Source organism: Amblyomma americanum, chromosome 7 (assembly GCF_052857255.1).
Source record: "Amblyomma americanum isolate KBUSLIRL-KWMA chromosome 7, ASM5285725v1, whole genome shotgun sequence".
In the NCBI taxonomy this organism is placed as follows: Eukaryota; Metazoa; Arthropoda; class Arachnida; order Ixodida; family Ixodidae; genus Amblyomma; species Amblyomma americanum.
Genome location: NC_135503.1, coordinates 141,191,617 through 141,209,602, shown reverse-complemented (window position 1 = coordinate 141,209,602; position 17,986 = coordinate 141,191,617). Strand labels below are relative to the sequence as shown.

Below are 17,986 nucleotides of genomic sequence, written 5' to 3'. Positions count from 1 at the left end.
CTTATGCCAAGAGGATCCCCCGTTATGCCTACAAATTTGGTTGCCATACCACCAGACGCTTCCAACACCTCGCGGTCCCCCTTCCTTCGAAGCGTGTTAAAACTGCTCTCCTTAAGCAATGTCACCTTTGACCCCGTATCTATCAACAATTCCATACAACAACCATTTAACTTGCAACGCACAACAGGGCATGCCTCGTCGGCCACACAAACTACCACCACCTCATCATCTACTGCTCCCTCCCCACGCTCCTCAGGCTGGGGAGTACTAACTAGTTTTTTGTCTCGGTATCTGGAGCCCCGCTGTAGGCTTGCTTAGGGCGTGTCTCGCCTGCTTCTCTTTGTGGCTCCCCACGGCGCACGTTTTGGCAGAACCTGGCGATGTGTCCGCGACCCTGGCAAGCAAAGCATACGATTTCTTGAAAATCTCGCATACCGCGCCTGTAGCTTTGTGGCGGTCTCCGGTTTCCAGCGAATGGGCGCTGTTGAGCGCGCGCTTCAACCTGGCATTCTACCTGCTGAGATAGCAGCTGTTCTAAGCGATCTAACCGCTCTGTCAAGAGAGCAACCTCAGGGTTGAGCACCGCTCTCTCTATGACGCGTACTCTCGCTGCGGCTGTCGTTAACGCCTCATTTTGTTCCTCATCCAATGCGGCCTCCACGGCTTGGTCGAAATTGCTCGGCTTGCGCGAGAGCACGAACCGGCGCACGGGGTCTTGCAGACCAGCCACGAACAAAGCGGTCATTTCCTCTTTAAGTATATCCTCCGCGTATTTCTTCTTAAGCTGGTCTCCTTCTTCCTCCCTGCTTAACGTATCGCGCGCTAAGCGCTGAAGCCGCGACGCAAACGTTCGCACGTCCTCCCCTACCATCTGTCCGGCGTCACGGAACCTCTGTACTCGCACGTGACGTGGTTCAGTGTCAAAATGCTCAAACGCGAGCTTCTTAAATTCCGCAAATGATTTTGTGGATTTTACTTTTTCGTCTCGCCATGCAAAATCATGAGCAGCTCCTGCCATCTTACACCTCGCCATTCCCAGCATTTGAGCATCGGACCATCCCCCCATTTTCCCAATCTCTTCTAGCATGGAAAAGAAATCGCAGATTGGAACCCCTGTCTTATCTCCCGTAAACGTCGGAATGACGCTTCCTAATGCCAGCATGCTTGCTCCGAGCGACGGCTGTGGAGTGGGAGCTCCCTCAGATAAAGACATTTTTTTTTTCAAGCCCTCCGGTGCCTCAAGCCTCTCAAATGGGGGTAAAAGTCCCACAATCAGTCCCGTGATTCCCTTTTGATTACAATTTTGAAGTCATGAATGTCGCAGCATTCAGAGGACATTTGCTTTTGAGACCCCACTTCTGACACCAGTGTGATGACCCCCATAATGCGCAGGTCCACACGGGACGGAGAGGCAAAGAGACACCGTATGGCTCAGTTTAAACAAACAGGTATATTCAATAATTACACATGATTAAAATTATACATCAGAGGCTGGGGCGTCCGAGCTTACGTGCCGACGACTTCATGGGGGCGATGGAGTGGCTCCGGAGTTGGGCTCGAGCGGTTGCTGGCAGAAGCTGCACGCCGTCGGGCTTCGGCGCTGAAGGCCCCCTTGGCGAACGATGTCGTCCTGAGCGTTTATGCAGTAGAATTTCAATAGTCGTCCGTTTCTTCGAGGATGGTTCACAAACCCTTCCTCTAGTGTCGTTCGGCTTGGAAGATGAACAGGAGGCGAGGTTGTAGATGATGACAGCAGAGCATAATTTTACAACATACATATACAGAGAGTTAAACTGGAAAAAGCAGAACTGAATTTACAAAAGAACAAACTTTGCACTACTTTACTCATCGACCGGGCAGGATAGTGCCTAAGTAGCATCACATTACATGCTAAGCATGGAGCCCCAGCTCAGACTGGACTGCATCCGTTTACATGTGCTTTTAAGCACTTGATTAACAAAGGACTAAGGGCGGTCATTTCCAGTGGCCCGCCCAAAGCATCAATTCTTCAATCCAAAATAACATGCGAGATGGGGACAACCCCTTGGGTTGGGCTTAGCCTCGACCCCAGAGTCTGTTAACAATACAAACTAAATAAACAACAAAAACGCCACCACTCTCTCTCAAGTGAGACTATACACAGGCTCTCTCTTCGGAGCTAATTCACTAGCGCCTGTCTTTCCACATTCTTGGCGAGTACTGCCTGTCCGCCATGACAGGTGTCCGTCACGGCCCTTCTGGGAATGCGCTTTTGTTCACGAGGCACGGCGGGAAGCTGTGGGTGCCTTCCCGGCGATAGCCCACGTCGAAAGGGGAAGGAGGGAAAGAATGTTGTCTTCGCGGTAGCGCATAGCGTCGGCTGTGGTACGGCGCGCTCTGGCCCGCTGACAGCTCCCTTGTCCTGGAATGTGCCCGGGAGGGCCGCACCTGGAACGGCCACGCAAATTGGGGAGGATAAAGCCTGTTTCCCCGCGGCGGCGGCGGCGGGTCCGGTTGTTCTGGTCGTCACTCAAAGAGCATGGCTGGGTAATTGATGATGCCGCTGTCACGGCGGCGGGTCCCTTCGTTCTGGTCGTCACTCAAAGTGCATGGCTGGGTAATTGATGATGCCGCTGTCATCTGGGTCTCCGTCTACGCCGCGCCGTGGAACGCGGAACCTCGCAGCACACACAAGGAATGTCACAGCGATGTGTATCGTGTACTTTCCTAAAGCCTTTGTAATTTAGTTAATGTAAATATATTATATTTTCAATGTATTAAATACCGTGCTTTAAGAAAGCTGTGGCGATGGCATAGTGGTCAGAAGGAGCGGCCAGCGGAAGTGATTTTTTTCAGCGGCACCGCGGGTTCGTATCCCGCTTGCTAAGCTATTAGTTTTTTAATTTATTTAGTTCTTCCCCCAATGCTATGCCGGCTTTCCGCTGCTGGGAAGCTCTTATGCTGCTGCTTAAAATAAAACATTATTGAGGCCACTTGAAAATCAAACGGGTCGCTAAAATGCAGCATTTGGGTCGAATAATGGTAATCACTAACTCAGCGAGTATGGAGTAAACGATTCCTGTGGTTGCCATTTTAGTGTCCTAGCGCTTCCACTCCGTCGAAAGGTGGTTGTCATTATGTCCAAAGCCTGCTTCTACTACGTGGGCCACCTTGGTCACGTGACGTGGCGTCATCACAAGCTGCCCATCGGTTTGCGAGCAAGCTGCCCACCGTGGCAGTTCAATTAGTGATTAGTCGCGAGATATTGCTCAGGGTCCACATGGGTCTCACAAGCCCCACCAATGGCAGCACCTGCCATCGCAGGGCAGTGGCCCTTTACACCTCTGCTCAGGATCGGAATCAGGACTCCCAAAGATATGTGAATGTATAGATTGACCAATTCTACCGCAGTGCATGTCTAAAATGATGCAATATCACGCAGGCTTACGTCATATGATATATCAACAAAAGTAAGCATGTTCAGGTCATGCAGAAGCATAGAAAGTCAAGATAAACCTTGAAATACCTGATCTGATTCTGCTAGGGCACGATAATTCGTGGTTAACCCCAGGTTAAACCGCCTATGATTTTTTTGCTTGCACTTCTACACATCACCCAAACGCTGAAGTGTCAATTCCGTACCATGCCTGCAAGAAATTTGGCTCATAAACTCAGAAGCGCGATTACGTGGTCACACGTCTCACCATGGAGGGACAGAAATAAACAAAGAGATGTTCCAGTTATTTGGAGCGCCGTACAACGTTTTCATTTTTAGCTCATCGCACAATGCAAGGCGAAGTGAGCGATGACTGAGACCAAGGTTGTTAAGCTTCTGCTTTATTTCCATGGTAACACTACAGTGGTTGGCTTTGCCCATCCCATTGAGCACCGCTTTCCTATACCGAAATTCCCGCGAAAATAGAAAGGAGATACGACTATGCTTAACTACTCGTAGTGTGAATGAAAAAAATCTACACCAACGCTGCCAACTGGCTTCGATTTGAGAGTGAAATTTCGTAGAAGCATTTTTTGCGCTGCTGTCAATTCCTTGAAACCTCACTGAGCTGAAATCGGGCTTAGTTCCGGGAAACAAGGCTTAGAACTTGGGATTTCAATGGTCTTGCTAGCTATAATTTTTACATGTTTTACTCTACACTCTGATCATCTGACAGACTCGGGGCGGTTAATGAAAATGTTGGCTGCGGTACCACGGTTCCCATTGGACTGGCAGCCACCCTCACGGGCCGGCTAGTGCCCTCTTGTGAGCGCACTGTGAAAAGTGTTTTACCTAAGCCTTTACACAGTTGCTAAAAAAAGGCCTTTTGAGTAAGAAGAAAGCTTTTTTCGGCACAGCAATGACAGCGGAGTAGTACATTGCGGCGACGGAGATGGCGTGCGGCTCCCTGCCTTTCGTGTTCGCCTCGTGTACCTCCGGAATGCAGAAGCTACACGTCTTTTCCAGGAACCTTCACCATAAAAAATAGTGTTTTAAAACGGGCATTCATAACGGGCTGCATAGACAAAAAGCATTAGCCTGGAGCACGGTGCGCGCCGCCACCCTCCCCCCCGCCCCCCCAGACAGTGTATCTTACCCTCCCTCACCTCAGCATGTTTTCCCTCCCTCGCCCCCACCTCACCATGTCTTTCCTCCCTCACCCTCGTCCTCCCTCACCCTCACCGACTGAAATCCTCATGAGGTGGGTTGAGGACGCGCTGATGAGGGTTTACCCTCGTGAGGATGACCATCTCTGGTTATATCACTTTAGACAGCGACAACCATCCGAACTTTTAAAGGAATATGCTATTCGAAGGCGGGGGGTGGCGGGGGAGCTTAGTGTTGTGCGCAGGGCCGTAAACAACGCGATAAGACTAATGATATTACTGCATGCAGGCTTTCAGCACCAAGCCTGAGCAGGCTTTCAAAATTTGCGACAACCGTAACAAACTCATGTACTAGTTCAACTGACGAGCTGCCAATGTATTCTCATACAAACAAAACATACAGCGTGATTTAAACTGCTGTGTGTACTGGTCACTATGGGAAATCAGTCTACACAAGCGGTAACCCGTGCACACGAAGCAATGTAATATGTTTGTTACTTTATTTGACGCAGCCCCACCTATCACCGCCATGTTCGACGGCGTCTGCCAGCCCACTGCTTACACAAGCGACGAAAACGCCTTGGTCGTCGAAGAGCCCGTCGTGGTGCCATCTCCTTTTTCCCTGGAGATAGCATATGAGGACGTCAATGCAGCCCCCGACAAGGACCTTGAGCAGCGTCAAGAGGGGCCCGGTGAAGAGCTCACTGGTCCGATGACCCCAGCGCCTCCGAGCGCTGAGGGAACTCGGACCGCAGGGGAAGAACCGATGGCCGGTCGCCTTATCCGATCATGGCGGTCTGACAGAACTCTGCCTATGAGTGGGGCCGAAGAGGCGCTGCGTGCCGGTTATCAGGCGAGTATACATACCCTAACTCAGGAAGCGGCACAACAGGCATATCCACGACAGCAGTTACGGCTTGTTGCGACGGCTTTGTTTCCAGGGGCGTTGTGTTGCTTGCCATGATGTCGTGATCAGTAAACCTTGCCATGGCAGCCGCGGTTGGTGGAGACGAAATGCTAAGAAGACAGTTTGGCTGTTCGATGACAGTGCACGCTGAGGTACCTGAGGTGTTCCTTTAATTCAAGGAAAGCGTTGCGCAAAATCCATTGGACAAGGGAAGAAGAGTGAAGGACGAATTGCGTTCGTGTTGCTCTGAACCCCTTGCCCCGCGTTCTTTGGCTAATTTTTTCTTCAAATGTTTCGCCTATTTGCCCAACAATAGGCGTTACTACCCCTCCACTGTACCTCTTTCCACCTGCTTTTTTCGACTCTTTTCTTCATACCTTTCCTCACGGTTGCCTACCGTGCAAGCGGAATTTAATGAGCACTTCCCCTCGTTAAGAACATCTCAATTTTGTTCTCTGACTTTCTGAAAACGGAGCATGGTAAGAAAGAGATGCTCCACTGGATTTGTATTTAGTTCTCGTGGTGGGAGCTGTTCTTGGATGCTGTCCTGATTAGCGCTGTTTTATTATTATTTTTATTTCACTCTCAAGAACTGCGCCTCATTAGAGGAAGGCGACGTCACATGAATATCCTCAAGGTACCAGCATGTCCAACGTCTTTCATTACTCTTGATTTATTTCTTGCAGCGAATATACGTGTTCTACGAGGCTCAAAAAGTGACGCGCAGCTGGCTTATATTGCTAACTACTGCAATATTACGGTTCAACTCTCTGTTCGCTTCCATTATGCCTGGAGTTCAAGAATGGCAGGGACATTTAGAGGTTACTTAGGATAATTTGAGGTTGACATGTGCAGATTGTTAGCGGCTGCCAATGACATAGAATCTATTTACACTGAAAACAGCCTTGTTATAAGTAGTGAAAGTCAAAAACTGCTCTGCAGGTGTAGCCGCCAGCGGCCGTTTTCGCAAGTAAAATGCAGCGACAGGAACCGAATTTTCGCGGCAATGATAACTGAAGCTAGCCTCAGCTGCCATTAGCGTTCTAACGGTGTTGACGGAGTTCTTTTCTGTTTTGACGTCATCAGGAGTAATCTAATGATGGGCAAATATTTATATTTTCAGATGTAATTTTTTAGTAAATAATGGCTCTTTACTGTCACACAAATATTGACGCAGCAACAGAAAGCCATAAAATTTATTTTTACTAAAAACAAAATTTGTGTAGCGTTACCATCTTTGTCGTCTTGATGCCACCGATGATAAAACTACCGTTAAATAAAACCGCTGCATGATAAGGATTATTCACTGAATGCCCAAAGAATTCAAGGCAGTTAGTGGTAATACCAAAGTGTGGGCTGTCGAAAAGTGCTGTACTTGGGGTACAACTTGACTTGGGGGAATCAGTAGGGGCCTATCGGCATTCAAAAATAAACAAGAAACTGCTGGTCACTAATAGAAAGGCTCTGGATTATCTGCCACAAAAGATTGTATTTTGTTGATTGCGGCTATCGGAGGCACTCACAAAGGCAGGCACTGCCACTATGGGATGATTCTTAGTGCGGACCACTGGTCTTCCCTTTTGGCGCCAATTTGAGTAACCAGTAAGAAGTTATTCGTTTCATTCTTTGGTCAAGCATATTCTCGTGTCCTCTCTTTATTTAGGCCAGGTCAGTCCGGGTGCACAAAGACGTGTGCCATAAGCATAAGCGAAAGAGCTTTATGAATATCCATTTTTGGTGAAACTATTAAAATGTTGAAAGCACGATCCCTTCACCTATACGCTAAAATTATTCGTAAGCAAACTGAGGGAGAGAGACTCTTAGAACTCATATATTATTTGAAATGTGTTTCTCCTGAGATGGCGAGAAAATTTTCACTTCGCATTCATTTTAATGCGGTAAGGCTACTACTGTTAATGCGCACAACTTCTACAGGGGCTGACACGAACATTCTTCGCAAAAGGTTATTTTTGCTCGACATAAATCATCATCATCATCATCATCAGCCTTACTACACCCACTGCAGGGCAAAGGCCTCTCCCATGTCTCGCCAATTAACCCTATCCTTTGCCAGCTGCATCCACCCTTTGCCTGCAAACTTCTTAATCTCATCCGCCCACCTAACCTTCTGCCGCCCCCTGCTCCGCTTACTTTCTCTTGGAATCCACTCCGTTACCCTTAAGGACCAGCGGTTATCTTGCCTTCGCATTACATGCCCTGCCAAAGCCCATTTCTTTCTCTTGATTTCGACTAGGATGTCATTAACCCGTGTTTGTTCCCTCACCCACTCTGCCCGCTTCCAATCTCTTAACGTTGCACCTATCATTTTTCTTTCCATGGCTCGCTGCGTTGTCCTTAACTTAAGCTGAACTCTTTTCGTTAGCCTCCACGTTTCTGCCCCGTAGGTGAGTACCGGTAAGATTATCCTGTTGTACACTTTCCTCTTGAGGGAAATTGGTAAACTGCCACTCTTGATCTGCGAGAATTTGCCATATGCGCTCCACCCCATTCTTATCCTTCTAGTTATCTCCCTCTCATGATCCGGATCAGCTGTCACTATCTGCCCTAAGTAGACGTATTCCGTCACAATTTCTAGGCTCTCGCTGCCGATTGTGAACTGTTGTTCCCTTGCTAGGCTGTTGAACATTACCTTGGTTTTCTGCATGTTAATTTTTAGACCCATCGGTCTGCTCTGCCTGTCTAACTCATTGACATAAATACGCTGCACCTTTAATGAGCCCATCTGGTGCTTTGACCCGTTCCTTTTTTTCTGCTGCTCCTCAACCGAACTGCGCAGGACGGTGGCCCCAACGAGCGGATGACACGGAGGCTGTCGACGATCCGGCGCTTCCGCGACGTGGGGCGCTCCCTCCGTTCCTCCTTCTCCTCCTCGATGGCGCTGTCGCCCGCCACGTGGGCTGGCTCGAACCTCTTCCTGCGCCGCTACTCCGAGCAGCAGCGGCTGAGGGCGACGACCGCCAAGGAGGGGCCGACAGGGGCGCCACACGACCGGGTAAGGTAGAGCTACTGTGTAAGTGCCTACAGCAACTCTAGGGCAACTCGCAGCTTGCGACAACATTGCTTCGGACAGCCCCGCACAGTGCTGCTGTGGGGTTCACCAAAGCTGAACACGCCTCGCGATAGGCGCTGGTTCTGCCCTCTCGAAGGTCTAACACCCCAAAAGTGCCGACGTTCTTTTCACGCATTTCGTCGTTTAAAGGGTCCATGAGCACCGTCTGAGCCAGAAGTTTGTTGTGCTATGAGTGCTTTCAGGTATTTTCCAAGGAAGGCGATCCTGCAAATTTATCGTACAAAAATAACGGCAGGGATATTAGCCGTCGGGTTGAAACAATTTTTCTACGCTGTTCTTACATCCGTTAACGAAGGTAGTACGTCTTGCTTGTAGGGCCTGCGAATGCGAAAGTTCGCTTTCGGCAAAGCTTTACTTCAGGCACGCAGTCTGCACTGTGGCAGGCAAATGCCAACACCTGTCGCATGTGCTGCGGAGGGTCATAGTAGCGCTTTGCTAAAAAAACGTTGTTTTCACAATAGCGCGGCAGACCAGCTCTTCCGAATAAATTGAAAAGCACTCCCTTCAGAGACCATGCGCAGGCAAATGCGATAATGCTGCAACAGAACGGGAAAAATGCCCAGCGAATGAAGTGATAATGTGACATACATGACGTAGTTACATAACGTCATCCGCAGGGGGCGCTAGCGGCCTGGGCGGCATTCGCCACGTTGGTGGTCGCGCACGCGCCCGCCGCGGCCACTCGCAGCATCTAACTCGCTGATGATATGTGAAATGGGAGTGCATTTCGCCTCTCGCCGCAGATAATTTCTCACCAACCCGTAACACCAAGAGGCTGAGTGGATATGCCGTGAACTGCGTAAAGCAGCTGAAAAAGGGCGGGAAGGCTGAAGAGGTTCCGCTTTGGGAAAACATGGACCCGTAGGAATGCTGAGACGCCGGCGTGGTGTGCGACGTGCAGGACTGCTGTCGCGCATTGAATTCACCGATAGCGAGGCCAGACTTTTGCGAGGCTTAAGTTTGCTGATAGGCCAAGAAATTAAAGCGTACAAATCTATGCGAGGGTGGAAATGCTTGACAAGCGGGAGAGCGCAAGCGCCGTGCTGAGGAAGGCGACGACCGAAGTGCCGTTTTTGGAGAGGTGAGTAAATAAACGTGTCTGTTCGTTTAGTTAGCTCAACTTGTCATTTCTGTCTGCTGAAAATGACGCGTTTCTATTGCAACCTAGCCGAATCGCTGCACACCGGCCTAGATTCTAGGTTTTGCGCATTCGAAGCAGCGCTACGTTGCTGCAACCAAAACTGCAAAACCTTCTCGCTAGGTCTACCCTTCGTGCTGCGAGTGCATGACAGTATTTTCTGGGCCGTTCTGTTATATAAATAAAGCAGCTATGAGGCTTTGCTTTCGTGCTGAAACACCGTCTGTGAAGCTTCGGCAGTTCGCGGACTACAGTGCTGGAAGTACGAATTTTCCGCGGTGCCAGTCTTGAAATTTCGGTAACTGATCGTGTGCTGTGCACGATGTGTCCTGCATGAGTAGCTGACAGCTATCAAGAGATATTAAACTGCAAGTCTCGTACACTCTTGCTTGCAGTGCAGCCGGCCAGCTTTGCTGCCAAGTTGCGGCAGGCAGCTTGGCTATATCACGGAATTCTGATTTCAAGCGTCATGCATAATACGCGTTCCACAAGGTACTGAACAACGTGCAAAGATGATACGGATCCCTAACAATTCAGGCCAGGTACCTCACGGCGTACCGTGCGTCACTGCGCGAGCTGCATGGCGTGAAACGACCGCCAACATGGCGCGCTTGCCGCGACGACGCTCGAGCCGTCTGGTAGCGCAGCATCGGTGGATGCCTCCTATTAAGACCCTTTGCCCTATGTTTGTACGCAAGCAAATTGTATACGTCTTAGCCTACAGTGTGTTACGTTATGGTATTTGCTGCTTTTATTTCTGTTCCGCCTTTTGGCGAAAGAAGGTCGACAGCATTCTGAAATCTATCCTTAAATCAGTTTTATATGGTAAGGCGCGAAATGAAGGTAGTAGCGTTTTTGAACTTTTACACAAGCCTGACTTCTCTCGCCTTTTTTCTGAATCAGTAGTTTTTAAGCACATTTGGACAAGCGATTTTTGTACACCATATATTCCGGTCAAAGAAATGCGAACTCCTGATCGTTTTTTCGTGCCTAGATTGCGAACCCGGTACGGCCAGCGTCTGCGAAAACATCATGGTCTTTCTGTTCCCAACCGGTTACCTAAAGAAATGTTTCCTGCTAACTCAAAAAATAGTGAAAGCTTGCCTTGACAAATTACGTTCTTAGCTTCAGCATTTTGCTTTGAAACTATGATTTTACATTTTTCTTCGTTTTCTTTGTTTGTTTTCTCTTCGCTTGTGTGCATATTTGCGTCCGCGCTTTTCGAATTCATTTTAGTTTTCTCACCCCCCTTTTTTGTTTTTTGTTTGTGTGCTCGGTGCACGAGTTTTGTGCCGTCTGCTGCCGGGCGCTGCCACTCAAGCCTTCTAAGGCTTTGGCACGCCCGCATTTGTATTGGAATGCGGAAATAAAAAAAAATTTATTATTATTATTATTATTATTATTATTATTATTATTATTATTATTATTATTATTATTATTATTATTATTATTATTATTATTATTATTATTATTATTATTATTATTATTATTATTATTATTATTATGTGCGAGAGCGCTCATATCCCAACCCCGTAAGACCAGGAAGCCACCCCAAAAATTATATTATAAAGGATGCGTGTAACGAGATCGAGTGATTGGGATTTTGTCACTGGAAGGTAAACATTTCGTTTTGAGGAAAGGAAGTGGCGCACTTACTTTCTCGATTATCTCTGTGGACACCCGAACCGCGCCAAAAGGTATTTGATAGAGTAGGGAGTGAAAGAATGGAATAAAGAGGTGCCGTAGTGGTGGTCTCCGGAATAAATTTGACCACCTGGTTATCTTTAAAGTGCACTGACATCGCAATGCACACGGGCGCCTTTTGCGTTTTGCCTCAATCGAAACACGGCCGCCGCGGTCGGTTTCCAACCCGGGTACTTCAGCTCAGTTGACGAGCCCCTTAACCGCTGAGTAACCGCGGCGGGTAACACCGGAAGGTAAAGATAACTTAATTGAGAATCGGCTACTTTCGGCGCTCCACAGCAGGAGAAGGGTTCCTGGGAAGACTCCCCAAATCTGTCATGGGAAGCAGCGGGTACGGATAGCATTTGCGGGTTGGGATATTGGTCGTTAGGCAGGGTTATGGAAGTATGGCGGGGTTATAGAAGGTTCCGCCACCCGAGAGTTTTCCCAGCACCCTAATGGTGCTTCGCGTCTTTCTCAAAGTTACACTCTTAGCAGAAAACAGTAAAAATGCAGTAGTAGGCTGTTCTCTAGCCCACTCCCCTTTATAAAAAGAAGAGCGCTAGAGTACAGCTTAGTCCCTTCTTACTCCCATAGAGGCATATTTGTGTTTGGAGTGTAGTTACAAACACGGGAGGAACCCTTCCACGATGTTAATCTTCGACATAGTGCCGGAAAGGGCTGCTTCCACACTCCAACAGCTTGCGTCCTAATTGATATAAGGATTTCACAAATTGCGGACCTACTGAGTGGCTTACGCCCCAGGCGTTTGCGAAGTGTGGTGTCCTGCGTTTTCGTCTGACTTACGAGCCCTTATTTGACACAGATCGCAGGGCTTTCCCAGGTTTTAGGATTTACTGGCAACTCTAAAGAGCTAATAATTCTACCATTCTTCTCAACTTCGGGGCTAAAGACGACTTCCCCAGACCCCAGGCTTGGTTCTCCCAGCCGTCCTGCTTCCTCGATGACCTTAGTTCCTCGGAATCTGAAGCAAACGCAGTGAGACTGTGTGGTGCGCCCTTCGCACTGAGAGGAAGTCATCCGGCGTAGTCAATTTGCACTTCTCAAATTTTTGATGGGTTGCACACCGCGTTCCATGTGCCCAGTCGCGAACCCGCCGGAAATGTCCCGACTTCTGGACACGGGCAGCTTGGGCTGTGGCAAGCTCAGCATGATGCGGATAGTAGTCTCACAACTGTATTGGGGATTCACAACGTCTACAAAATGGGCACCGGAAGAACCCATCTCGGCGGCCGGCGTTGCAGCAGCAAGTAAAAGAAATACGACGATTGGGAAACAATATTGCGAGCAAGGTGCCGCAAATGGTCCGCATTAGAGCAGGTGTTATCGCCATTAAGTTTGGGACAGAATTTCGCGGCGCGTATGTAGAATATTGTGTGAAAAGAACCGACTTCCTCTATCTGCGTGCCTTGCTTTTTATTGCAACGACAGTTGTTACGCGGCTGTTCCTGGATTTCGCGTTACTGTAGTCGTTGTAGTAGTAGTAGTATAGATGGCGCAACCAGGCGCGTATGTAGAATGTTGTGTGAAAAGAACCGACTTCCTCTATCTGCGTGCCTTGCTTTTTATTACAGCGACAGTTGTTACGCGGCTGTTCCTGGATTTCGCGTTACTGTAGTCGTAGTAGTAGTAGTATAGTTGGCGCAACCAGGCGCGTATGTAGAATATTGTGTGAAAAGAACCGACTTCCGCTATCTGCGTGCCTTGCTTTTTATTACAGCGACAGTTGTTACGCGGCTGTTCCTGGATTTCGCGTTACTGTAGTCGTTGTAGTAGTAGTAGTAAAGTTGGCGCAACCAGGCGCGTATGTAGAATATTGTGTGAAAAGAACCGACTTCCTCTATCTGCGTGCCTTGCTTTTTATTACAGCGACAGTTGTTACGCGGCTGTTCCTGGATTTCGCGTTACTGTAGTCGTTGTAGTAGTAGTAGTAGTATATTTGGCGCAACCAGGCGCGTATGTAGAATATTGTGTGAAAAGAACCGACTTCCTCTATCTGCGTGCCTTGCTTTTTATTACAGCGACAGTTGTTACGCGGCTGTTCCTGGATTTCGCGTTACTGTAGTCGTTGTAGTAGTAGTAGTAAAGTTGGCGCAACCAGGCGCGTATGTAGAATATTGTGTGAAAAGAACCGACTTCCTCTATCTGCGTGCCTTGCTTTTTATTACAACGACAGTTGTTACGCGGCTGTTCCTGGATTTCGCGTTACTGTAGTCGTTGTAGTAGTAGTAGTATAGATGGCGCAACCAGGCGCGTATGTAGAATGTTGTGTGAAAAGAACCGACTTCCTCTATCTGCGTGCCTTGCTTTTTATTACAGCTACAGTTGTTACGCGGCTGTTCCTGGATTTCGCGTTACTGTAGTCGTAGTAGTAGTAGTATAGTTGGCGCAACCAGGCGCGTATGTAGAATATTGTGTGAAAAGAACCGACTTCCTCTATCTGCGTGCCTTGCTTTTTATTACAGCGACAGTTGTTACGCGGCTGTTCCTGGATTTCGCGTTACTGTAGTCGTTGTAGTAGTAGTAGTAGTAAAGTTGGCGCAACCAGGCGCGCATGTAGAATACTGTGTGAAAAGAACCGACTTCCTCTATCTGCGTGCCTTGCTTTTTATTACAGCGACAGTTGTTACGCGGCTGTTCCTGGATTTCGCGTTACTGTAGTCGTTGTAGTAGTAGTAGTATAGTTGGCGCAACCAGGCGCGTATGTAGAATATTGTGTAAAAAGAACCGACTTCCTCTATCTGCGTGCCTTGCTTTTTATTACAGCGACAGTTGTTACGCGGCTGTTCCTGGATTTCGCGTTACTGTAGTCGTTGTAGTAGTAGTAGTAAAGTTGGCGCAACCAGGCGCGTATGTAGAATATTGTGTGAAAAGAACCGACTTCCTCTATCTGCGTGCCTTGCTTTTTATTACAGCGACAGTTGTTACGCGGCTGTTCCTGGATGTCGCGTTACTGTAGTCGTTGTAGTAGTAGTAGTATAGATGGCGCAACCAGGCGCGTATGTAAAATGTTGTGTGAAAAGAACCGACTTCCTCTATCTGTGTGCCGTGCTTTTTATTACAGCGACAGTTGTTACGCGGCTGTTCCTGGATTTCGCGTTACTGTAGTCGTTGTAGTAGTAGTAGTATAGATGGCGCAACCAGGCGCGTATGTAGAATGTTGTGTGAAAAGAACCGACTTCCTCTATCTGCGTGCCTTGCTTTTTATTACAGCGACAGTTGTTACGCGGCTGTTCCTGGATTTCGCGTTACTGTAGTCGTTGTAGTAGTAGTAGTAGTATATTTAGCGCAACCAGGCGCGTATGTAGAATATTGTGTGAAAAGAACCGACTTCCTCTATCTGCGTGCCTTGCTTTTTATTACAGCGACAGTTGTTACGCGGCTGTTCCTGGATTTCGCGTTACTGTAGTCGTTGTAGTAGTAGTAGTAAAGTTGGCGCAACCAGGCGCGTATGTAGAATATTGTGTGAAAAGAACCGACTTCCTCTATCTGCGTGCCTTGCTTTTTATTACAGCGACAGTTGTTACGCGGCTGTTCCTGGATTTCGCGTTACTGTAGTCGTTGTAGTAGTAGTAGTAAAGTTGGCGCAACCAGGCGCGTATGTAGAATATTGTGTGAAAAGAACCGACTTCCGCTATCTGCGTGCCTTGCTTTTTATTACAGCGACAGTTGTTACGCGGCTGTTCCTGGATTTCGTGTTACTGTAGTCGTTGTAGTAGTAGTAGTAGTAAAGTTGGCGCAACCAGGCGCGTATGTAGAATATTGTGTGAAAAGAACCGACTTCCTCTATCTGCGTGCCTTGCTTTTTATTACAGCGACAGTTGTTACGCGGCTGTTCCTGGATTTCGCGTTACTGTAGTCGTTGTAGTAGTAGTAGTAGTATATTTGGCGCAACCAGGCGCGTATGTAGAATATTGTGTGAAAAGAATCGACTTCCTCTATCTGCGTGCCTTGCTTTTTATTACAGCGACAGTTGTTACGCGGCTGTTCCTGGATTTCGCGTTACTGTAGTCGTTGTAGTAGTAGTATATTTGGCGCAACCAGGCGCGTATGTAGAATATTGTGTGAAAAGAACCGACTTCCTCTATCTGCGTGCCTTGCTTTTTATTACAGCGACAGTTGTTACGCGGCTGTTCCTGGATTTCGCGTTACTGTAGTCGTTGTAGTAGTAGTAGTAGTATATTTGGCGCAACCAGGCGCGTATGTAGAATATTGTGTGAAAAGAACCGACTTCCTCTATCTGCGTGCCTTGCTTTTTATTACAGCGACAGTTGTTACGCGGCTGTTCCTGGATTTCGCGTTACTGTAGTCGTTGTAGTAGTAGTAGTAAAGTTGGCGCAACCAGGCGCGTATGTAGAATATTGTGTGAAAAGAACCGACTTCCTCTATCTGCGTGCCTTGCTTTTTATTACAGCGACAGTTGTTACGCGGCTGTTCCTGGATTTCGTGTTACTGTAGTCGTTGTAGTAGTAGTAGTAAAGTTGGCGCAACCAGGCGCGTATGTAGAATATTGTGTGAAAAGAACCGACTTCCTCTATCTGCGTGCCTTGCTTTTTATTACAGCGACAGTTGTTACGCGGCTGTTCCTGGATTTCGCGTTACTGTAGTCGTTGTAGTAGTAGTAGTAAAGTTGGCGCAACCAGGCGCGTATGTAGAATATTGTGTGAAAAGAACCGACTTCCTCTATCTGCGTGCCTTGCTTTTTATTACAGCGACAGTTGTTACGCGGCTGTTCCTGGATTTCGCGTTACTGTAGTCGTTGTAGTAGTAGTAGTAAAGTTGGCGCAACCAGGCGCGTATGTAGAATATTGTGTGAAAAGAACCGACTTCCTCTATCTGCGTGCCTTGCTTTTTATTACAGCGACAGTTGTTACGCGGCTGTTCCTGGATTTCGCGTTACTGTAGTCGTTGTAGTAGTAGTAGTAAAGTTGGCGCAACCAGGCGCGTATGTAGAATATTGTGTGAAAAGAACCGACTTCCTCTATCTGCGTGCCTTGCCTTTTATTACAGCGACAGTTGTTACGCGGCTGTTCCTGGATTTCGCGTTACTGTAGTCGTTGTAGTAGTAGTAGTAAAGTTGGCGCAACCAGGCGCGTATGTAGAATATTGTGTGAAAAGAACCGACTTCCTCTATCTGCGTGCCTTGCTTTTTATTACAGCGACAGTTGTTACGCGGCTGTTCCTGGATTTCGCGTTACTGTAGTCGTAGTAGTAGTAGTAGTAGTATATTTGGCGCAACCAGGCGCGTATGTAGAATATTGTGTGAAAAGAACCGACTTCCGCTATCTGCGTGCCTTGCTTTTTATTACAGCGACAGTTGTTACGCGGCTGTTCCTGGATTTCGCGTTACTGTAGTCGTTGTAGTAGTAGTAGTAGTAAAGTTGGCGCAACCAGGCGCGTATGTAGAATATTGTGTGAAAAGAACCGACTTCCTCTATCTGCGTGCCTTGCTTTTTATTACAGCGACAGTTGTTACGCGGCTGTTCCTGGATTTCGCGTTACTGTAGTCGTTGTAGTAGTAGTAGTAGTATATTTGGCGCAACCAGGCGCGTATGTAGAATATTGTGTGAAAAGAATCGACTTCCTCTATCTGCGTGCCTTGCTTTTTATTACAGCGACAGTTGTTACGCGGCTGTTCCTGGATTTCGCGTTACTGTAGTCGTTGTAGTAGTAGTAGTATAGTTGGCGCAACCAGGCGCGTATGTAGAATATTGTGTGAAAAGAACCGACTTCCTCTATCTGCGTGCCTTGCTTTTTATTACAGCGACAGTTGTTACGCGGCTGTTCCTGGATTTCGCGTTACTGTAGTCGTTGTAGTAGTAGTAGTATAGTTGGCGCAACCAGGCGCGTATGTAGAATATTGTGTGAAAAGAACCGACTTCCTCTATCTGCGTGCCGTGCTTTTTATTACAGCGACAGTTGTTACGCGGCTGTTCCTGGATTTCGCGTTACTGTAGTCGTTGTAGTAGTAGTAGTATAGTTGGCGCAACCAGGCGCGTATGTAGAATATTGTGTGAAAAGAACCGACTTCCTCTATCTGCGTGCCGTGCTTTTTATTACAGCGACAGTTGTTACGCGGCTGTTCCTGGATTTCGCGTTACTGTAGTCGTTGTAGTAGTAGTAGTATAGTTGGCGCAACCAGGCGCGTATGTAGAATATTGTGTGAAAAGAACCGACTTCCTCTATCTGCGTGCCGTGCTTTTTATTACAGCGACAGTTGTTACGCGGCTGTTCCTGGATTTCGCGTTACTGTAGTCGTTGTAGTAGTAGTAGTATAGTTGGCGCAACCAGGCGCGTATGTAGAATATTGTGTGAAAAGAACCGACTTCCTCTATCTGCGTGCCTTGCTTTTTATTACAGCGACAGTTGTTACGCGGCTGTTCCTGGATTTCGCGTTACTGTAGTCGTTGTAGTAGTAGTAGTATAGTTGGCGCAACCAGGCGCGTATGTAGAATATTGTGTGAAAAGAACCGACTTCCTCTATCTGCGTGCCTTGCTTTTTATTACAGCGACAGTTGTTACGCGGCTGTTCCTGGATTTCGCGTTACTGTAGTCGTTGTAGTAA

General features: G+C 47.8%; 1 protein-coding gene across 1 annotated transcript in view; it reads left to right on the top strand.

Annotated features, from left to right (window-relative positions):
- The window catches only part of LOC144098112 (uncharacterized), a 59,039-nt gene that overhangs the window by 8,193 nt on the left and 32,860 nt on the right, over nt 1-17,986 (top strand). Inside the window, exons 3-4 of the mRNA XM_077630659.1 lie at nt 5,094-5,434; nt 8,286-8,501. Coding sequence (XP_077486785.1) covers nt 5,094-5,434; nt 8,286-8,501 — 557 coding nt within the window. The remainder of the gene's footprint in view (nt 1-5,093; nt 5,435-8,285; nt 8,502-17,986) is intronic.